The following is an 18,233-nucleotide window of genomic DNA, read 5'->3' as shown; positions in this document are numbered from 1 at the left end:
ACATTCATATCAGTATGTTTACATAAAAACATATATAAGTAACTTTAAATATATATATGTAAATATTAAATATGTGAATAACGAATTAAAAAACAGATATATAAAAAGGTGATTAATTATCCATTAATTATCCATCCATGTTGTGTTATTCCATCTGTCCGCTGGAGGAGGTTCACTATTTTGACTAATTTAACTATTTTTTTTATTTTATTTTTTTAATAAAAAACGTATTAAAAGTAAGATTTAGAATACATATTCCATTACAGTACAGTAGAGAATTAAATGTAACAGGAATTTTGGAAAAAAAAGGCTCAATTAGTGACTACGCGTTTTTCCCCCTAATGTAATCTTGTCCACTGGAGGGCGCTAATTTGCCAAATATTTCCTCATTTTTTAATAAAAAAACGTTAAATGAATTTTAAATTATAAATGTTTTATCAGAGTACAAATGAGAATGAAATACAATTTTTTTTCTTCACATGCTCCTCTCGATTATATATTTTTCCTCACTAAAATAATTTTGTCCACTGGAGGCAGCTAATGACAAAATATTTTCCATTGTTTTATTAAAAACGTGTCAAATTAATTTAAACACTTTAGATGTTTCATTATTGTACCAATGAAAATAAAATGCCATAAAAAAAAAAGGTTTTATTTCTAAATGCGCCTCTTGATATATTTTTTCTCCCTAATATAATCTTGTCCACTGGAGGGGGCTAAAGAGCCAAATCTTTCCCCCTTGTAACATCTATAAAGTAACTAACAAATAAGAAATAATAGATTTAGAACAGTACATATGGGAATAAAATGTCCATAGAATAGTTTTTTTATAACACTCCACTATTAGTAATTGTACATTTTGTGCCATTTACCCTTTTTTTTTTTTTTTACCATGACTTCTGATTTATTTTTTTTTTCATATAAGTGTGTTTAAATAAAAAACGTTTATAAGTCATTTTAAATATATTTAAAATATATGTGTAAATAATAACGAATTAAAAAACTGTCTGCTGGAGGAGGCTAATTTGACAAATATTTATGTCCATATCCTACCCCCCCCCCCCCCCACACCCCTGATTGTAAATAATGTAAATAATTCATTGTGATTATCTTGTGTGATGACTGTATTATGATGATAGTATATATGATAAATAAATAATGATAAATGGGTTGTACTTGTATAGCGCTTTTCTACCTTCAAGGTACTCAAAGCGCTTTGACAGTATTTCCACATTTACCCATTCACACACACATTCACACACTGATGGCGGGAGCTGCCATGCAAGGCGCTACCAGCACCCATCAGAGGCAAAGGGTGAAGTGTCTTGCCCAAGGACACAACGGACGTGACTAGGAAGGTAGAAGGTGGGAATTGAACCCCAGTAACCAGCAACACTCCGATTGCTGGCACAGCCACTCTACCAACTTCGCCACGCCGTCCCTAGTATAGTATATATCTGTATCATGAATCAATTTAAGTGGACCCCGACTTAAACAAGTTGAAAAACTTATGCGGGTGTTACCATTTAGCGGTCAATTGTACGGAATATGTACTTCACTGTGCAATCTACTAATAAAAATCTCAATCAATCAAAAAAATTATATATATATATTTTTATTGTATTTTATTTCAATAACAAACGTATTAAAAGCAACGATTTAGAATATATATTTCATTACAGTACAGTAGAGAATTAAATGTATTAGGATGTTGTTGTTTTTTAAGTAAAAATGACAATAAAATGCCATTTTTTTCCCCACATTCTCCTCTCGATTATATATTTTTTCCTCCCTCATATAATCTTGTCCACTGGAGGGGGCTAAAGAGACAAATCTTTCCCCCTTGTAACATCTATACAGTAGCTAACACATGTGAAATAATAGATTTAGAACAGTACAGATGGAATAAAATGTCCATAGAATAGTTTTTTTTTTTATAAAACTCCACTATTAGTAATTGTACATTTTTTTCTCCATAGAGTGGAGCCAGAGTGCCATTTACCCTTTTTTTTTTTTTTTACCATGACTTCTGATTTTTTTTTAAATTTCATTTGAATGTGTTTAAATAAAAAACGTTTATAAGTAATTTTAAATATATTCAAAATAAATATGTAAATAATAATAACGAATTAAAAAAGAGATCTATAAAAAGGTGATTTATGATCCATTACATATGTTGTATTATTTCATCTTGTCCGCTGGAGGAGGCTAATTTGACAATTTATAAAAAAAAAATGTTCTTATTATTTTTAATAAAAAACGTATTAAAGTAAATCTTTAGAATATATATTTCATTACAGTACAGTAGAGAATTAAATGTATTAGGATTTTTTTTTTTTTAAGTAAAAATTACCGTAGAATAAAATGCAATTTTTTTTCACATGCTCCTCTCGATTATATATATTTTTCTCCCTCTTGTCCACTGGAGGGAGCTAAAGAGCCAACTCTTATTATCGTTTAAAAGTAACGATTTAGAATATATATTTCATTACAGTACAGTATATAATTAAATGTAATAGGATTTTTTTTTTTTTTTTTTTTTTTTTTTTTTAAACGCTCAATTAGTGACTAGGCTTTTTTCTCCCTAATGTAATCTTATCCACTGTTTCATTAGAGTAAAAATGAGAATAAAATGCCATTTGTTTTTCACATGGTCCTCCCGATTATTATTTTTTTCTCCCTAATATAATCTTGTCCACTGGAGGGAGCTAAAGAGCCAAATCTTTCCCCCTTGTAACATCTATAAAGTAGCTAACACATGTAAAACAATAGATTTAGAACAGTACAGATGGTAATAAAATGTCCATATAATTGTATATAAGTAACTTTAAATGTATATATGTAAATAATAAATATGTAAATAATATTAACAAAGTAAAAAAAACAGATGTATAAAAAGGTGATTAATTATCCATTACATACTCCTGCGATTCTAAAGAGAAAATGGATGGATGGATGGCATTAAAAAACTACTGAATTTCTAAAAATAAAAAAAATCCTAAAAGTAATGAATATTACAAAAGTAATGAAAATGAATATTCCACAGGGTTGGACGGAGTCAAGCTTTATTGATATGATGATTTTAAAAGACAGCAGTAGTGGTGATTTTCTGCTTCCTTTTGGTATTTTCCACTTCATTTGTGTTTTACTTCCACTGGCCTTTCTCGTAGTCCCAGTTGGAGGAGAAGCCTTGGATGGGACCGACCCTCATGTCCAGCATCCTCTGCACCTGTTTGGCCTGCAGCTCGGCATCAAACGTCGGGGGACGTGGCGGGTACACTGTTGGGAAAAACATCCTGCTGTTACTCTTTTGTATTGGTAGGCAAGACTAATGAACGCCAGATTCACACCTAATCACACAACAGTGGTATTTACATAATTACGTAATTTAAAAAAAAGACAGGGGGCATCCGGATTTGAACCGGGGACCTCTTGATCTGCAGTCAAATGCTCTACCACTGAGCTATACCCCCATGTGTCCTTTCCTGGGAATGTTAACAATTTTAATTGTTATCATTGTTGTCTTATTTGTTTAGTCGACGTTCTGCTAAACATATACAGCTGACATTTTCTACCGCAAAACAAATGTTTTTATTTTCTTCATAAGTTTATTTTTTTGGTTTCTGTTTCTGTTCACACGTTGAAAAAAATAAATAAATCCTGGCGACCATGAATGCGTCACAAAAAAACACGTGACATCCCACACGTTCTCTGATTGGTCGACATAATGTGGACAGGAAAAAAACAAAAACTTTGCCCTACAAGCTGGCAGCTGACATAACGTTGATCGAGACAAATGAGCACTTTTGGCAAATTTGATAAGAGCATGTACGCAAAGAGGATAAAGTACAAAGACGAGTGAACTTTTTTAAAGAGGACGTTTGGCTCAACTATGCGGGGAGTTTACGGGCTAAACCGGTAAGTCGACATTTGTTGGCTTCCTGGTACGTCACCATTTGACAATTAGCGTCAAGCAGGACTTTTTGTTGTTGTGGTTTTACCACAACTTTAAAATAGTTTTGAGGAAATGTAGTTAAAACAGACTCAATGGTGCTAGTGTAAAAGCTTCCTAAAACCAATTTGAAGCAAACCAAACCTGCGGAAATTAACTCTTTGGGTTTATGGATAGTTCTGGAACAGGGGTGCTCACACTTTTTCTGCAGGCGAGCTACTTTTCAATTGATCAAGTCGCGGGGATCTACCTCATTCATATTTATTATAATTTATATTTACTTATTTATGAAATATATGTTTTTGTTAACAAGTTAAAGGTGTTTAATGATAATGCAAGCATGTTTAACACATATAGTTAATATTGTTAATAAATTAAAGGTGTTTAATGATAATACATGAATGTTTATTACATATAGTTAATATTGTTAACAAGTTAAAGGTGTTTAAAGATAATGCAAGCATGTTTAACACATATAGTTAATATTGTTAATAAATTAAAGGTGTTTAAAGATAATACAAGCATGTTTAACACATATAGTTAATATTTTTAACAAGTTAAAGGTGTTTAAAGATAATACAAGCATGTTTAACATGCATAGTTAATATTGTTAATAAATTAAAGGTGTTTAAAGATAATACAAGCATGTTTAACACATATAGTTAATATTGTTAACAAGTTAAAGGTGTTTAAAGATAATACAGGCATGTTTAACACATATAGTTAATATTGTTAACAAGCTAAAGGTGTTTAAAGATAATACAAGCATGTTTAACACATATAGTTAATATTGTTAAAAAATTAAAGGTGTTTAATGATAATACAAGAATGTTTAATACATATAGATAATATTGTTAACAAGTTAAAGGTGTTTAAAGATAATGCAAGCATGTTTAACACATTTAGTTAATATTGTTAACAAGTTAAAGGTGTTTAATGATAATACAAGAATGTTTATTACATATAGTTAATATTGTTAACAAGTTAAAGGTGTTTAAAGATAATGCAAGCATGTTTAACACATTTAGTTAATATTGTTAACAAGTTAAAGGTGTTTAATGATAATACAAGCATGTTTAATACATATAGATAATATTGTTAACAAGTTAAAGGTGTTGAAAGATAATGCAAGCATGTTTAACACATATAGTTAATATTGTTAACAAGTTAAAGGTGTTTAATGATAATACAAGCATGTTTAACACATATAGTTAATATTGTTAATAAGTTAAAGATGTTTAAAGATAATACAAGCATGTTTAACACATATAGTTAATACTGTTAACAAGTTAAAGGTGTTTAAAGGTAATACAAGCATGTTTAACACATAGATTCCTTTCTTTCATGAAGACAATAATATAAGTTGGTGTATTACCTGATTCTCATGACTTGCATTGATAGGAATCAGTCAGTGGTGATGATAACGTCTGCATTTTCAAATGGAGAGAAAAAAGTCCTCCTTTCTGTCCAATACCACATGAATGTGGTTGGTTTTTGGGATCTTATTTGTCCAGCTTCCGTACTCCTTTGTATACACTTTACAAGAAATACATTGGCGGCAAACTCCGTAGCTTGCTAGCTTGTGCACGCCAGCTTTCTAAGACTCTTTATTTTGTTAGCGCAGGCAGGATGAAGCAGCGCTTTTATTGTGCAACTGTGCAGTCGGTCTTTGGAGTTTTGACGACAGGTACGGCGCCAGAGTCTGTTGAAATAAAAAGAGTTTTTCGCCTTCCTGTCGGTCATTTTTTCTTAATAATGAGCTGGCAGCAGCCAGCGTCATCTCAGAAGACCCTCGGGTGCCGTGAATGTCTATCAAGTGACGGAAATGACGTCATAGTGAAAATTTATGATCGCTCATTTTTAGGACTATTTTTTTAATGCCTGGCTGGCGATCGACTGACACACCCGCCGCGATCGACCGGTAGCTCGCGATCGACTTAATGAGCACCCCTGTTCTGGAAAGTTGACGTGTGCACTAAAATCCCTTTGGACTTTAACTGGACGGGTTGTAAAGAGACAACGTGTAAAAACAGGAATTGGTGCATTAATAACTAAAAACAACAACTCGCAGGATTTTTTTTTGTGTGTGTTCATCGCAGCCTAAAATGCCAGAATTTACGGAAGGTTTTTCAGGAATTTGTGGCAAAAGTTGCAATGTTTCAAGTTTTTTTTTAATACAATGTAATAAACTTGTGATTTTATGAATTTGTTCTCAATGTATTAAGAGTTTCTTGTAACATGAACCTCGAAAAGCACAGGGTTACAACAAAAATCGTTTAAAAAAAAATACCGTATTGATGTTTTACTCGTTTTATACTGACTTAAAAGTAGACGCTAAATGTCAGTGAGGTCTCATACACAAAAGTCATTGTCCAAATTACTGTACTGTTTTTAAAATAGTAATACATTGTTATAAATACAGAAAGAAATACCAAAATATTCCTAATTGTTGGCTGTCTACAAGTTGCAGACATCCGTGTACGTAAATGTTCATCTGAATCCGTCATTTATGTTCCAACACATTTACCCCACAAATAAAGAGCATTTGAGAACTGTTGAGAGCGGTTTATAGCACCCATTTTTGCTGGTGAATGAGCGACGATGAGATGAGGGTATCATCACACTTCAACATCTCTAACATGTAAATGCTGCCTCTGTGCTAGGTCAGCATTGCAAATGAAAATCTGTTCTTAATTGGATAAATAAATGTTACATAAACGTATAAATAAACAAGGAAGTAAGCACGCCTGTGTGTTGCTTTAAAGGGGAACTGCACTTATTTTTTGGAATTTTGCCTATTGTTCACAATCATTATTACATGACAAGGGATGTTTTTTTTTAAATTGCACTCTAAATAGTAAATAAATGCGATCAAAAGTCAGCTTACACTGAAGCCTATGAAACCCTTAGAAAACATCCAAACACCTCCATTAAGGTTTTATATACAAACCCGTTTCCATATGAGTTGGGAAATTGTGTTAGATGTAAATATAAACTGAATACAATGATTTGCAAATCCTTTTCAACCCATATTCAATTGAATGCACTACAAAGACAACATATTTGATGTTCAAACTCATAAAATTTTTTTTTTTTTTTTGCAAATAATAATTAACTTAGAATTTCATGGCTGCAACACGTGCCAAAGTAGTTGGGAAAGGGCATGTTCACCACTGTGTTACATGGCCTTTCCTTTTAACAACACTCAGTAAAGGTTTGGGAACTGAGGAGACACATTTTTGAAGCTTCTCAGGTGGAATTCTTTCCCATTCTTGCTTGATGTACAGCTTAAGTTGTTCAACAGTCCGGGGGTCTCCCTTGTGCTATTTTAGGCTTCATAATGCGCCACACATTTTCAATGGGAGACAGGTCTGGACTACAGGCAGGCCAGTCTAGTACCCGCACTCTTTTACTATGAAGCCACATTGATGTAACACGTGGCTTGGCATTGTCTTGCTGAAATAAGCAGGGGCGTCCATGGTAACGTTGCTTGGATGGCAACATATGTTGCTCCAAAACTTGTATGTACCTTTCAGCATTAATGGTGCCTTCACAGATGTGTAAGTTACCCATGTCTTGGGCACTAATACACCCCCATACCATCACACACGATGGCTTTTACACTTTGCGCCTAGAACAATCCGGATGGTTCTTTTCCTCTTTGGTCCGTAGGACACGACGTCCACAGTTTCCAAAAACAATCTGAAATGTGGACTCGTCAGACCACACAACACTTTTCCACTTTGTATAAGTCCATCTTAGATGAGCTCAGGCCCAGCGAAGCTGACGGCATTTCTGGGTGTTGTTGATAAACGGTTTTCGCCTTCCATAGTAGAGTAGCGACAGATGTAGCGACCAACTGTAGTTACTGACAGTGGGTTTCTGAAGTGTTCCTGAGCCCATGTGGTGATATCCTTTACACACCGATGCAGTACCGATGCAGTACAGCCTGAGGGATCGAAGGTCACGGGCTTAGCTGCTTACGTGCAGTGATATCTCCAGATTCTCTGAACCCTTTGATGATATTACGGACCGTAGATGGTGAAATCCCTAAATTCCTTGCAATAGCTGGTTGAGAAAGGTTTTTCTTAAACTGTTCAACAATTTGCTCACGCATTTGTTGACAAAGTGGTGACCCTCGCCCCATCCTTGTTTGTGAATGACTGAGCATTTCATGGAATCTACTTTTATACCCAATCATGGCACCCACCTGTTCCCAATTTGCCTGTTCACCTGTGGGATGTTCCAAATAAGTGTTTGATGAGCAGTCCTCAACTTTATCAGTATTTATTGCCACCTTTCCCAACTTCTTTGTCACGTGTTGCTGGCATCAAATTCTAAAGTTAATGATTATTTGCAAAAAAAAAAAGTTGATCAGTTTGAACATCAAATATGTTGTCTTTGTAGCATATTCAACTGAATATGGGTTGAAAATGATTTGCAAATCATTGTATTCCGTTTATATTTACTTCTAACACAATTTCCCAACTCATATGGAAACAGGGTTTGTACATGATGTAAGTATATATGTAATGTAGTAACAGGAACATTTATAATAACACTTAATATTTAGCTAATTTTAAACATACGCGGCACATTTATTTAAAAATTGCATCACAATGTTAGTTTTTTTTTTAACTATATCACTGATGACTGCACAACTGCAGACTTTTTGATAGCCAACAAACATAATAAAACATCACTTACTGTACAATGTCTGCTGTCATTAGGATGCCGACTTTTAGGATGTTCATATATTCCCATTTAGATGGAGAATGTCTCTTAATCCTCGCAAAGAAACGGTGGGTGGATACAAGCGTCTTTTCCTGTCGTTCTCGCAATTCCCGGGTCTAAATTGGCTGTCAGAGTGTACCAACTTGTCGGAATACGTCCTCATCCTTGTACTATCCCGGTGAGAGGCGTGATTTATGATCTAAAATAAAGTTTGACGAGCAAGGAAACGAGGAAGCAGCTCATCAGTCGATCATGTCAACCTTGGCACACAAGCTAAAAATAGTTTGTCTGCGTTAGCGCTTATAATAACAATATCACTAATACTCGGTTAGTATTTAAGTCACAAAATGTAAGTGGAGTATTGTTGGCACTTTTTGGATGGATTTTTTATTGGGTTTTTACGAGCGCAATACAGGACCTCCCATTGGCTTTTCTAACGTTTATTTACAAGTTAGAAAGCATTAAAAAAAGCACTTTTGTGATTGCTAAAAAAAAAAAAAGTGCCGTTCCCCTTGTAATGCTTGTATACCATATTCCCAAGAAGGCTTAGGGACCGCATGGAGGACTTACCATAATTTCATAGACTCTAAAACTCTAGTGGAAACGGTGACAGCTCTAAAGTCATCCACCTGCTGCCTTGATGTTTTACCTACCAACTTCTTTAAGAATGTTTTTGACTGCCTATCAACAGACATCTTGCAAATAGTTAATAATTCTATTAAATCGGGCAATTTCCCGAAGGCTTTCAAAACTGCAGTCATTAAACCTCTTCTAAAAAAGCAGAGCCTAGATGCCTCTGTTATCAACAACTACAGACCAATTTCAAATCTACCATTCATAAGTAAAATAATTGAGAAAGTTGTCCTCCAACAACTAAATCACTTCTTGGCTTCTACTGGCTGCCACAACAACTTCCAGTCAGGATTTCGACCTCTTCATAGCACAGAGACGGCCCTTCTTAAAGTTATAAATGACATCCGTCTAAACACAGACTCTGGCAAAACTTCAGTATTAATGCTTTTGGACCTCAGTGCTGCATTTGACACTGTCGACCACTCAATACTTTTGGACAGGTTGGAAAACTGGGTGGGGATCTCAGGCACAGTTTTAAGCTGGTTCAAGTCATATCTACAAGATAGGAACTATTTTGTTTCCATTGGTGACTTTGTATCAGAACCAACCAACGTAACGTGTGGAGTCCCCCAAGGTTCAATCTTGGGGCCGACTTTATTTAACATCTATATGCTCCCACTAGGACAAATCATGCAAAATAATAACATTGACCATCATTGCTATGCCGATGACACCCAAATCTATGTAGCGCTATCACCAAATGACTATCGCCCCATAGATCTTCTGTGCCAGTGCATTGAGCAAGTCAAACACTGGATGTGCCAAAATTTCCTACAACTAAATGAAGATAAAACTGAGATAATTGTTTTTGGTGCTAAAAAAGAAAGGTTTAAAGTCATCCAACACCTTCAATCACTGTCCCTGAAAACCTCAAATAAAGCCAGAAATCTTGGGGTTATTTTAGATTCTGATTTACATTTCGACAGTCACATCAAATCAGTAACAAAATCGGCCTACTATCACCTCAAAAATGTAAAAAGACTTAGAGGGCTCATGTCAGCTCAAGACTTAGAAAAACTTGTACATGCCTTTATTACCAGTAGGCTAGACTATTGTAATGGTCTTCTTGCAGGTCTTCCCAAAAAAACTGTCAAGCAGCTACAGCTTGTTCAGAACGCTGCTGCTAGAGTTCTAACAAAGACCAAAAAATGTGAGCACATTACACCAATTCTTAAATCCTTACATTGGCTCCCTGTACATCAGAGAATAGATTTCAAAATCCTCCTGCTCACATATAAATCACTACATGGTCTAGGGCCCAAGTATATCACTGATATGCTCCCACTATATACGCCCTCTAGATCACTAAGATCTTCTGAGACCAATCTGTTAGCGGTTCCAAGAGTAAACTCAAATCAAGGGAGAGCATCATTCAGTCACTATGCAACACATAGCTGGAATAAACTTCCTGAAGATGTCAGACTTTCCCCAACTCTCACTACTTTTAAAACTAGACTGAAGACTTTTATGTTCACCTTAGCTTTCAGCTAAATCTTTTAATCTTTTAACTTTTAACGTCTGCACTGTTTTTATTTTTATTGTCTGCATTTTAATTTTGCTTTTATTTTCTTTCATTTCACTTTGTTGTCTGTGAAGCACTTTGAGTCTGCCTTGTGTATGAAAAGCGCTATACAAATAAAGTTGCCTTGCCTTGCCTTGCCTTACCACTGGAGCACTAGCAGGCCGATAAAACCCGCATTAATGACTAAAACCAAAGTTAGTAGACTGACCATAGACGCCCTGCCACCAGACCAGCAGACCGGTGAAGCCCAGAAAGATGAAGAAGCCGCCCATGACCGTCTTCCACTCGCCTGTGGGCTGATTCATCTCAGCGTAGGTCTGACGGAACATCATGCGGTACACTAAAATAGACAACAGGCCCATTAAAAGCGACTTTTGAGCAGACTTTTTTCAATAGGGTTTAAGAGAGCCTTAAAGGCCTACTGAAATTATTTTTATTTATTTAAACGGAAATAGCAGATCCATTCTATGTGTCATACTTGATCATTTCGCGATATTGCCATATTTTTGCTGAAAGGATTTAGTAGAGAAAATCGACGATAAAGTTCGCAACTTTTGCTCGCTGATAAAAAAAAGCCTTGCCTGTACCGGAAGTAGCGTGACGTCACAGGAGCTAGTATTCCTCACAATTCCCCATTGTTTACAATGGAGCGAGAGAGATTCGGACCGAGAAAGTGACGATTACCCCATTAATTTGAGCGAGGATGAAAGATTCGTAGATGAGGAACGTTACAGTGAAGGACTTGAGAGGCAGTGATGGACGTATCTTTTTTCGCTCTGACCGTAACTTAGGTACAAGCTGGCTCATTGGATTCCACACTCTCCTTTTTCTATTGTAGATCACAATGGATTTGTATTTTAAACCACCTCGGATACTATATCCTCTTGAAAATGAGAGTCGAGAACGCAAAATGGACATTCAGTGCCTTTTATCTCCACGACAATACATCGGCGAAATACTTTAGCTACGAGCTAACGTGATAGCATTGTGCTTTAACTGCATATAGAAACAAAAAAAATAAACCCCTGACTGGAAGGATAGATAGAAAATCAACAATACTATTAAACCGTGGACATGTAAATACACGGTTAATGCTTTCCAGGCTGGCGAAGGTTAACAATGCTGTGCTAACGACGCCATTGAAGCTAACTTAGCAACCGGACCGCACAGAGCTATGCTAAAAACATTAGCTCTCCACCTACGCCAGCCAGCCCTCATCTGCTCATCAACACCCGTGCTCACCTGCGTTCCAGCGATCGGCAGAAGGACGAAGGACTTCACCCGATGCGTTTGGCGGCCCGGAGACGTAGGAAGTCAAGGTGAGGTCGGCGGCTAGCTCGTCTGCTCTCCAACAAAGTCCTCCTGGTTGTGTTGCTGTAGTCCGCTGCTAATACACCGATCCCACCTACAACTGTCTTCTTTGCAGCCCTCATTGTTCATTAAACAAATTGCAAAAGATGTCCAGAATACTGTGGAATTACGAACTGAAAACAGAGCTTTTTGTATAGGATTCTACGGGGTGCCATAACTTCCGTTAAACTGACTTCGTCACGCGCATACGTCATACCGCGACGTTTCAGACGGATATTTCCCGGGAAATTTTAAATATCACTTCATAAGTTAACTCGGCCGTATTGGCATGTGTTGCAATGTTAAGATTTCATCATTGATATATAAACTATCAGACTGCGTGGTCGTAGTAGTGGGTTTCAGTAGGCCTTTAAAAAGTGAAACAATTGAAAATTATAAAATATAGTAACAATGACTTTCATCCCATTTATTTTTTTAACGTTGATGTTCCAGGTAATCTTATTTTCAGTGAAGGTATAGGATAGGCAAATATAAGCTTTGGCTTCTGCCTATTCCTTTTTCGGTCATTGTTTTTCTTTTCTTTTTGTGTGTAAATGTGTATGATTGTTAAATATGTATAATCTGTACTGTTAAACTTTTAACTACAACAACCAAACGACGTGTCTTTACAATATAACTACAACAACCAAATGACGTGTCTTACAATATAACTACAACAACCAAACGACGTGTCTTTACAATATAACTACAACAACCAAACGACGTGTCTTACAATATAACTACAACAACCAAACGAATATAACTACAACAACCAAACGACGTGTCTTACAATATAACTACAACAACCAAACGACATGTCTTTACAATATAACTACAACAACCAAACGACGTGTCTTACAATATAACTACAACAACCAAACGACCTGTCTTACAATAAAACTACAACAACCAAACGACGTGTCTTACAATATAACTACAACAACCAAACGATGTGTCTTACAATTTAACTACAACAACCAAACGACCTGTCTTATGATATAACTACAACAACCAAACGAATATAACTACAACAACGAAACGACATGTCTTACAATAAAACTACAACAACCAAACGACGTGTCTTACAATATAACTACAACAACCAAACAACGTGTCTTACAATATAATTACAATATAACTACAATAACCAAACGACGTGTCTTACATTATACTGTAACTCCAACAACCAAACGACGTGTTTTACAATATAATTACAATATAACTACAACAACCAAACGACGTGTCTTACAATATAACTACAACAACCAAACGACGTGTCTTACAATATAACTACAACAACCAAACGACGTGTCTTACAATATAACTACGATGTGTCTTACAATATAACTACAACAACCAAACGACGTGTCTTACAATATAACTACAACAACCAAACGACGTGTCTTACAATATAACTACGACGTGTCTTACAATATAACTGCGACGTGTCTTACAATATAACTACAACAACCGAACGACCTGTCTTACAATATAACTACAACAACCAAACAAATATAACTACAACAACCAAACGACGTGTCTTACAATATAACTACAAAAACCAAACGACGTGTCTTACAATATAACTATGAGCTGTCTTACAATATAACTACAACAACCAAACGACCTGTCTTACAATATAACTACAACAACCAAACAAATATAACTACAACAACCAAACGACCTGTCTTACAATATAACTACAACAACCAAACGACGTGTCTTACACGTGTCTTACAATATAACTACTACAACCAAACGACGTGTCTTACAATATAATTACTATATAACTACAACAACCAAACGACGTGTCTTACATTATACTGTAACTCCAACAACCAAACGACGTGTTTTACAATATAATTACAATATAACTACAACAACCAAACGACGTGTCTTACAATATAACTACAACAATTCATATTACATATATACATATACAGTATATACATATATATATATATATATATATATATATATATATATATATATATATATATATATATATATATATATATATATATATATATATATATATGTATATGTGTATATATATATATGTGTATATATATATATATATGTGTATATATACATATATATATATATATATATATATATATATATATATATATATACATATATATATACATATATATATATATATATATATATATATATATATATATATATATATATATATATATATATATATATATATATATATATATATATATATATATATATATATATATATATATGTGTATATATATGTGTATATATACATATATGTTTCAGGTCTTACAGGCTATCTTCTCCTCTTTGCTCAGCTGCTGCCAGGATCCTTTCTCCTTTTCTTTCAGGCTCTTGTCTGCAGCACTCAGCTGGTCCTTGAAGGGCCTGTCAGGCAGCGGCGTGTCCACACTGTCCCAGTACATGGGCTTGGACATCTGGTCCACCTGGCTCACCTCTGATGGAAGACGTCAAGGCACAGTGAACACATCCATAGACACAGTAAGCACAACTTCCGGCTTTGGCCGTACCGTGACCGTGGCTCGCCATGGTGGCTCTGTTGGAGGTCAGGGCCGCCGCCACGCGTCCTCTTAGGAACATTGCTCGCGCACGTCCCGCTGCCGCTGTCAGGCCAAGCATCTGCAATAGTAGATGCCAGGTGCACTAATTATTAGAGATGTGCGATACCACTGATTTTCTCTCCGATCCAGTACCAATACTTTGCACAACTATAACTATATGTCTGCTAAAATGTAAAATGTTGTGTATTTTCAAATAATAACATATCTATCTTAAAAAAAACAGCAGTATAATGTTAGAGAAAAGAGCAAAAAATCTCAGAAACAGCCGAACATTTTAAACTAATAAATAACAATTTTATAATAAGACACTTATAACACAAAGTTGTATCTTTAAATGTATATAATATCTGTTGTATGAGAGCTGTTGGTTTATTTTATGGAGCAATGTAGTTAATCATAGAGCTGGCACCCAATGGTATTAACAAAGTATGGATTTTGAATCGAAAATCGGTTTGAATTGAGAATCGATTCTAAATCAAATCGTTACCCCCAAGAATGGAATCGAACCGAATTGTGTGGTGCCCAAAGATTCACAGCCCTAATATATAAACATTCTGACTTAATAGTCTACATGTATTTATATTAGGGATGTCAAAATAACGACACACAAGTTAACTCATGTTATTAATAAACAAACTATTATCGCATTTTTCATGAACACACCTGGATTAATCATGCAATTTATTTTGCCCGTACACGCTCTTTTACCTTAACCGCTATACAGCCAGTGATCAGATCAATGCGTACGTCAGTACAAAAACGAGTGCAAAGATTTTGACTCGTGTGCTCGCTGGCAAATTTCACGCCAACATACATCCTGAAAGAGCTTTGAATAAAAGTCTTGTGCCAACAAATGACAAGCATTCAAGTAAAACTTGTGACATTTTGCTTTTTGAGTTTACGGCTACATAGAACACTTAAAACATTGATAACAGTTTCATAAAATGCCAAGTTGATTAATATTAATGGAAAAAATGTTGACGCAACTTTCTGTAAAAAATATTACCCTGGAGGGAGTTTTACCTCAGCATGATAAATCACACTTAAATTCTATTTACAAAGTTTTACGTGTCTTTTGTGAATTCTACATATTGTTCATGGTTTTGTGTATTTTTTCTTTTGACTGACTCCCATCATAAAATATAATATTACGTTTTTTGTAAATTCAAATTTAAATGTAATATAGATTCATTTAAATTATCAGTTAATATTATAAATATTTTAATGCATTTTATAGTATTATTTTTTACTCCGCAACTTGTACTTACTTCTCTCAAACACTCATATAATTAAATGTGTTATTAATTTTTGAAATAAACATTAATACAATATGTTATTTATTGTTTTGCGATAGTTTAAAATAGTTGTATAATTTAAAAAAATAAAATAAAAAATAAAAAAAATATATAAATATATATATATATATATATATATATATATATATATATATATATATATATATATATATATATATATATATATATATATATATATATATATATATTTGTACAGTAATCGATACCCATTCCTAAGAATGGCGAGGAAATTGACCTACAATATACATGACATGATACATGATATCAGCTTGTATTTTATTATTTTTAATAATATTTTTTAGCATTTTTGAGCGACATTTTTTTTTTAACTTTGGAATTTTTTGTATTTTATTAATATATTTTGTCACACATGAATTAAATCTACAGAGTCCCTAAAGGGAGATAGGGGAATTTTTTAAATTTTTTTTTAGATATGTATCTTGTGAGCACAAGAAACTATCTCGTGCGCAGGCAAAAGTTTCTTGTGCGCACGAGATACATATATATTTAAAAAAAAAATTAAAAAAAAAATTCCCCATGTCCCTTTAGGGGCTCCGTAAAATAGAGTACCTCCCATTGGCTTTTTTTAACGCTTATTTACAAGTTAGAATCCATTACAAATAAAACATTTTTGTGAACGCTAAAAAAAAAATGCTGTTCCCCTTTGATGCTTATATAAATTGACCAACACTATACATGACAGCTCATGATATCTGCTTGTATTTGATTATTTTTGATAATATTGTTTAGCATTTTTGCGCCACATTTTTTTTAAACTTTGGAATTTTTTGTATTTTATTAATATATTTTTGTCACACATGAATTAAATCAGATAAGGTAAAAAAAAAAAGAAGTTTGAGACTAGATCTGATTCATCTTTGATAAATAGTTTGTCTGCGTTAGCTCTTATAGTAACAATATCACTAATACTTGGTTAATATTCAAGTCACAAAATTTAAATGGAGTATTGTTGACGCTTTTTCGATGTTTTTTAATTGTTTTTTATGGGCGATATAGAGTACTTTCCATTGGCTTTTTTAACGCTTATTTACAAGTTAGAATGCATTAAAAATAAAGCTTTTTTGTGAACGCTAAAAAAAAAAGTGCCGTTCCCCTTTAATGCTTATATAAATGGACCAACAGTATACATGACAGCTCATGATATATGCTTGTATTTTATTATTTTTGATAATATTGTTTAGCATTTTTGCGCAACGTTTTTTTTTACTTTGGAATTTTTTGTATTTTATTAATATATTTTTGTCACACATGAATTAAATCAGATAAGGTAAAACGAATGAAGTTTGAGACTAGATCCTATTCATCTTTGATAAATAGTTTGTCTGCGTTAGCTCTTATAATAACAATATCACTAATACCTGGTTAATATTCAAGTCACAAAATGTAAATGGAGTATTGTTGGCGCTTTTTGGATGTTTTTTTATTGGGTTTTATGAGCGAAATAGAGGACCTCCCATTGGCTTTTTTAACGTTTATTTACAAGTTAGAATTCATTAAAAATAAAGCTTTTTTGTGAACGCTAAAAAAAAAAGTGCCATTCCCCTTTAATGCTTATACAGTATAAATTGACAACAGTATACATGACAGCTCATGATATCTGCTTGTATTTTATTATTTTTGATAATATTGTTTAGCATTTTTGCGCCACATTTTTTCTTTTAGTTTGGAATTTTTTGTATTTTATTATTACATTTTTGTCACACATGAATTAAATCAGATAAGGTAAAAAACAAATGTAGTTTGAGACTAGATCTGATTCATCTTTGATAAATAGTTTGTCTACGTTAGCACTTATAATAACAATATCACTAATACGCAATACACAAGACGCAATGATCAATACTTTATTGGGATTTACCGGCGGAATAATAGTTTATTCACAAGTTATAATCCATTAAAAATAAAACATTTTTGTGAACACAAAAAAAAAGTGCTGTTCCCCTTTAATGCTTATATAATATATAATTATTATTATTTTTGATAATATTGTTTAGCATTTTTGCGCCACATTTTTTCTTTTACTTTGGAATTTTTAGTATTTTATTATTACATTTTTGTCACACATGAATTAAATCAGATAAGGTAAAAAACAAATGTAGTTTGAGACTAGATCT

The 18,233-nt window shown here is 33.8% G+C and overlaps 2 protein-coding genes and 1 non-coding gene across 5 annotated transcripts in view; 1 reads left to right on the top strand and 2 right to left on the bottom strand.

Annotated features, from left to right (window-relative positions):
- Positions 1 to 3,048: 3,048 nt before the first annotated feature.
- LOC133653394 (cytochrome c oxidase subunit 4 isoform 2, mitochondrial) overlaps positions 3,049 to 18,233 on the bottom strand; it is a 32,627-nt gene continuing 17,442 nt past the window's right edge. For all 3 annotated transcript variants that reach the window (XM_062052609.1, XM_062052607.1, XM_062052608.1), the window contains exons 2-5: positions 14,732 to 14,840; positions 14,494 to 14,658; positions 11,050 to 11,181; positions 3,049 to 3,279 (exon numbers count right to left, since the gene is read on the bottom strand). In XM_062052609.1, the coding sequence (XP_061908593.1) occupies positions 3,146 to 3,279; positions 11,050 to 11,181; positions 14,494 to 14,658; positions 14,732 to 14,840 (540 nt within the window). In that variant the 3' untranslated portion in view covers positions 3,049 to 3,145. The remainder of the gene's footprint in view (positions 3,280 to 11,049; positions 11,182 to 14,493; positions 14,659 to 14,731; positions 14,841 to 18,233) is intronic.
- trnac-gca (transfer RNA cysteine (anticodon GCA)) lies at positions 3,402 to 3,473 on the bottom strand. The gene has a single exon. It is a non-coding gene; the product is annotated as a tRNA-Cys (tRNA).
- wu:fa11c10 (protein FAM110A) overlaps positions 14,524 to 18,233 on the top strand; it is a 119,622-nt gene continuing 115,912 nt past the window's right edge. The window contains exon 1 of the mRNA XM_062052603.1: positions 14,524 to 14,702. The gene's annotated coding sequence lies outside the window, so the exon portion shown is untranslated. The remainder of the gene's footprint in view (positions 14,703 to 18,233) is intronic.

Source organism: Entelurus aequoreus, linkage group LG07, assembly GCF_033978785.1.
Source record: "Entelurus aequoreus isolate RoL-2023_Sb linkage group LG07, RoL_Eaeq_v1.1, whole genome shotgun sequence".
In the NCBI taxonomy this organism is placed as follows: Eukaryota; Metazoa; Chordata; class Actinopteri; order Syngnathiformes; family Syngnathidae; genus Entelurus; species Entelurus aequoreus.
Note: the sequence above shows the minus strand (reverse complement) of the source record. Positions and strands in the feature narration are given on the sequence as shown.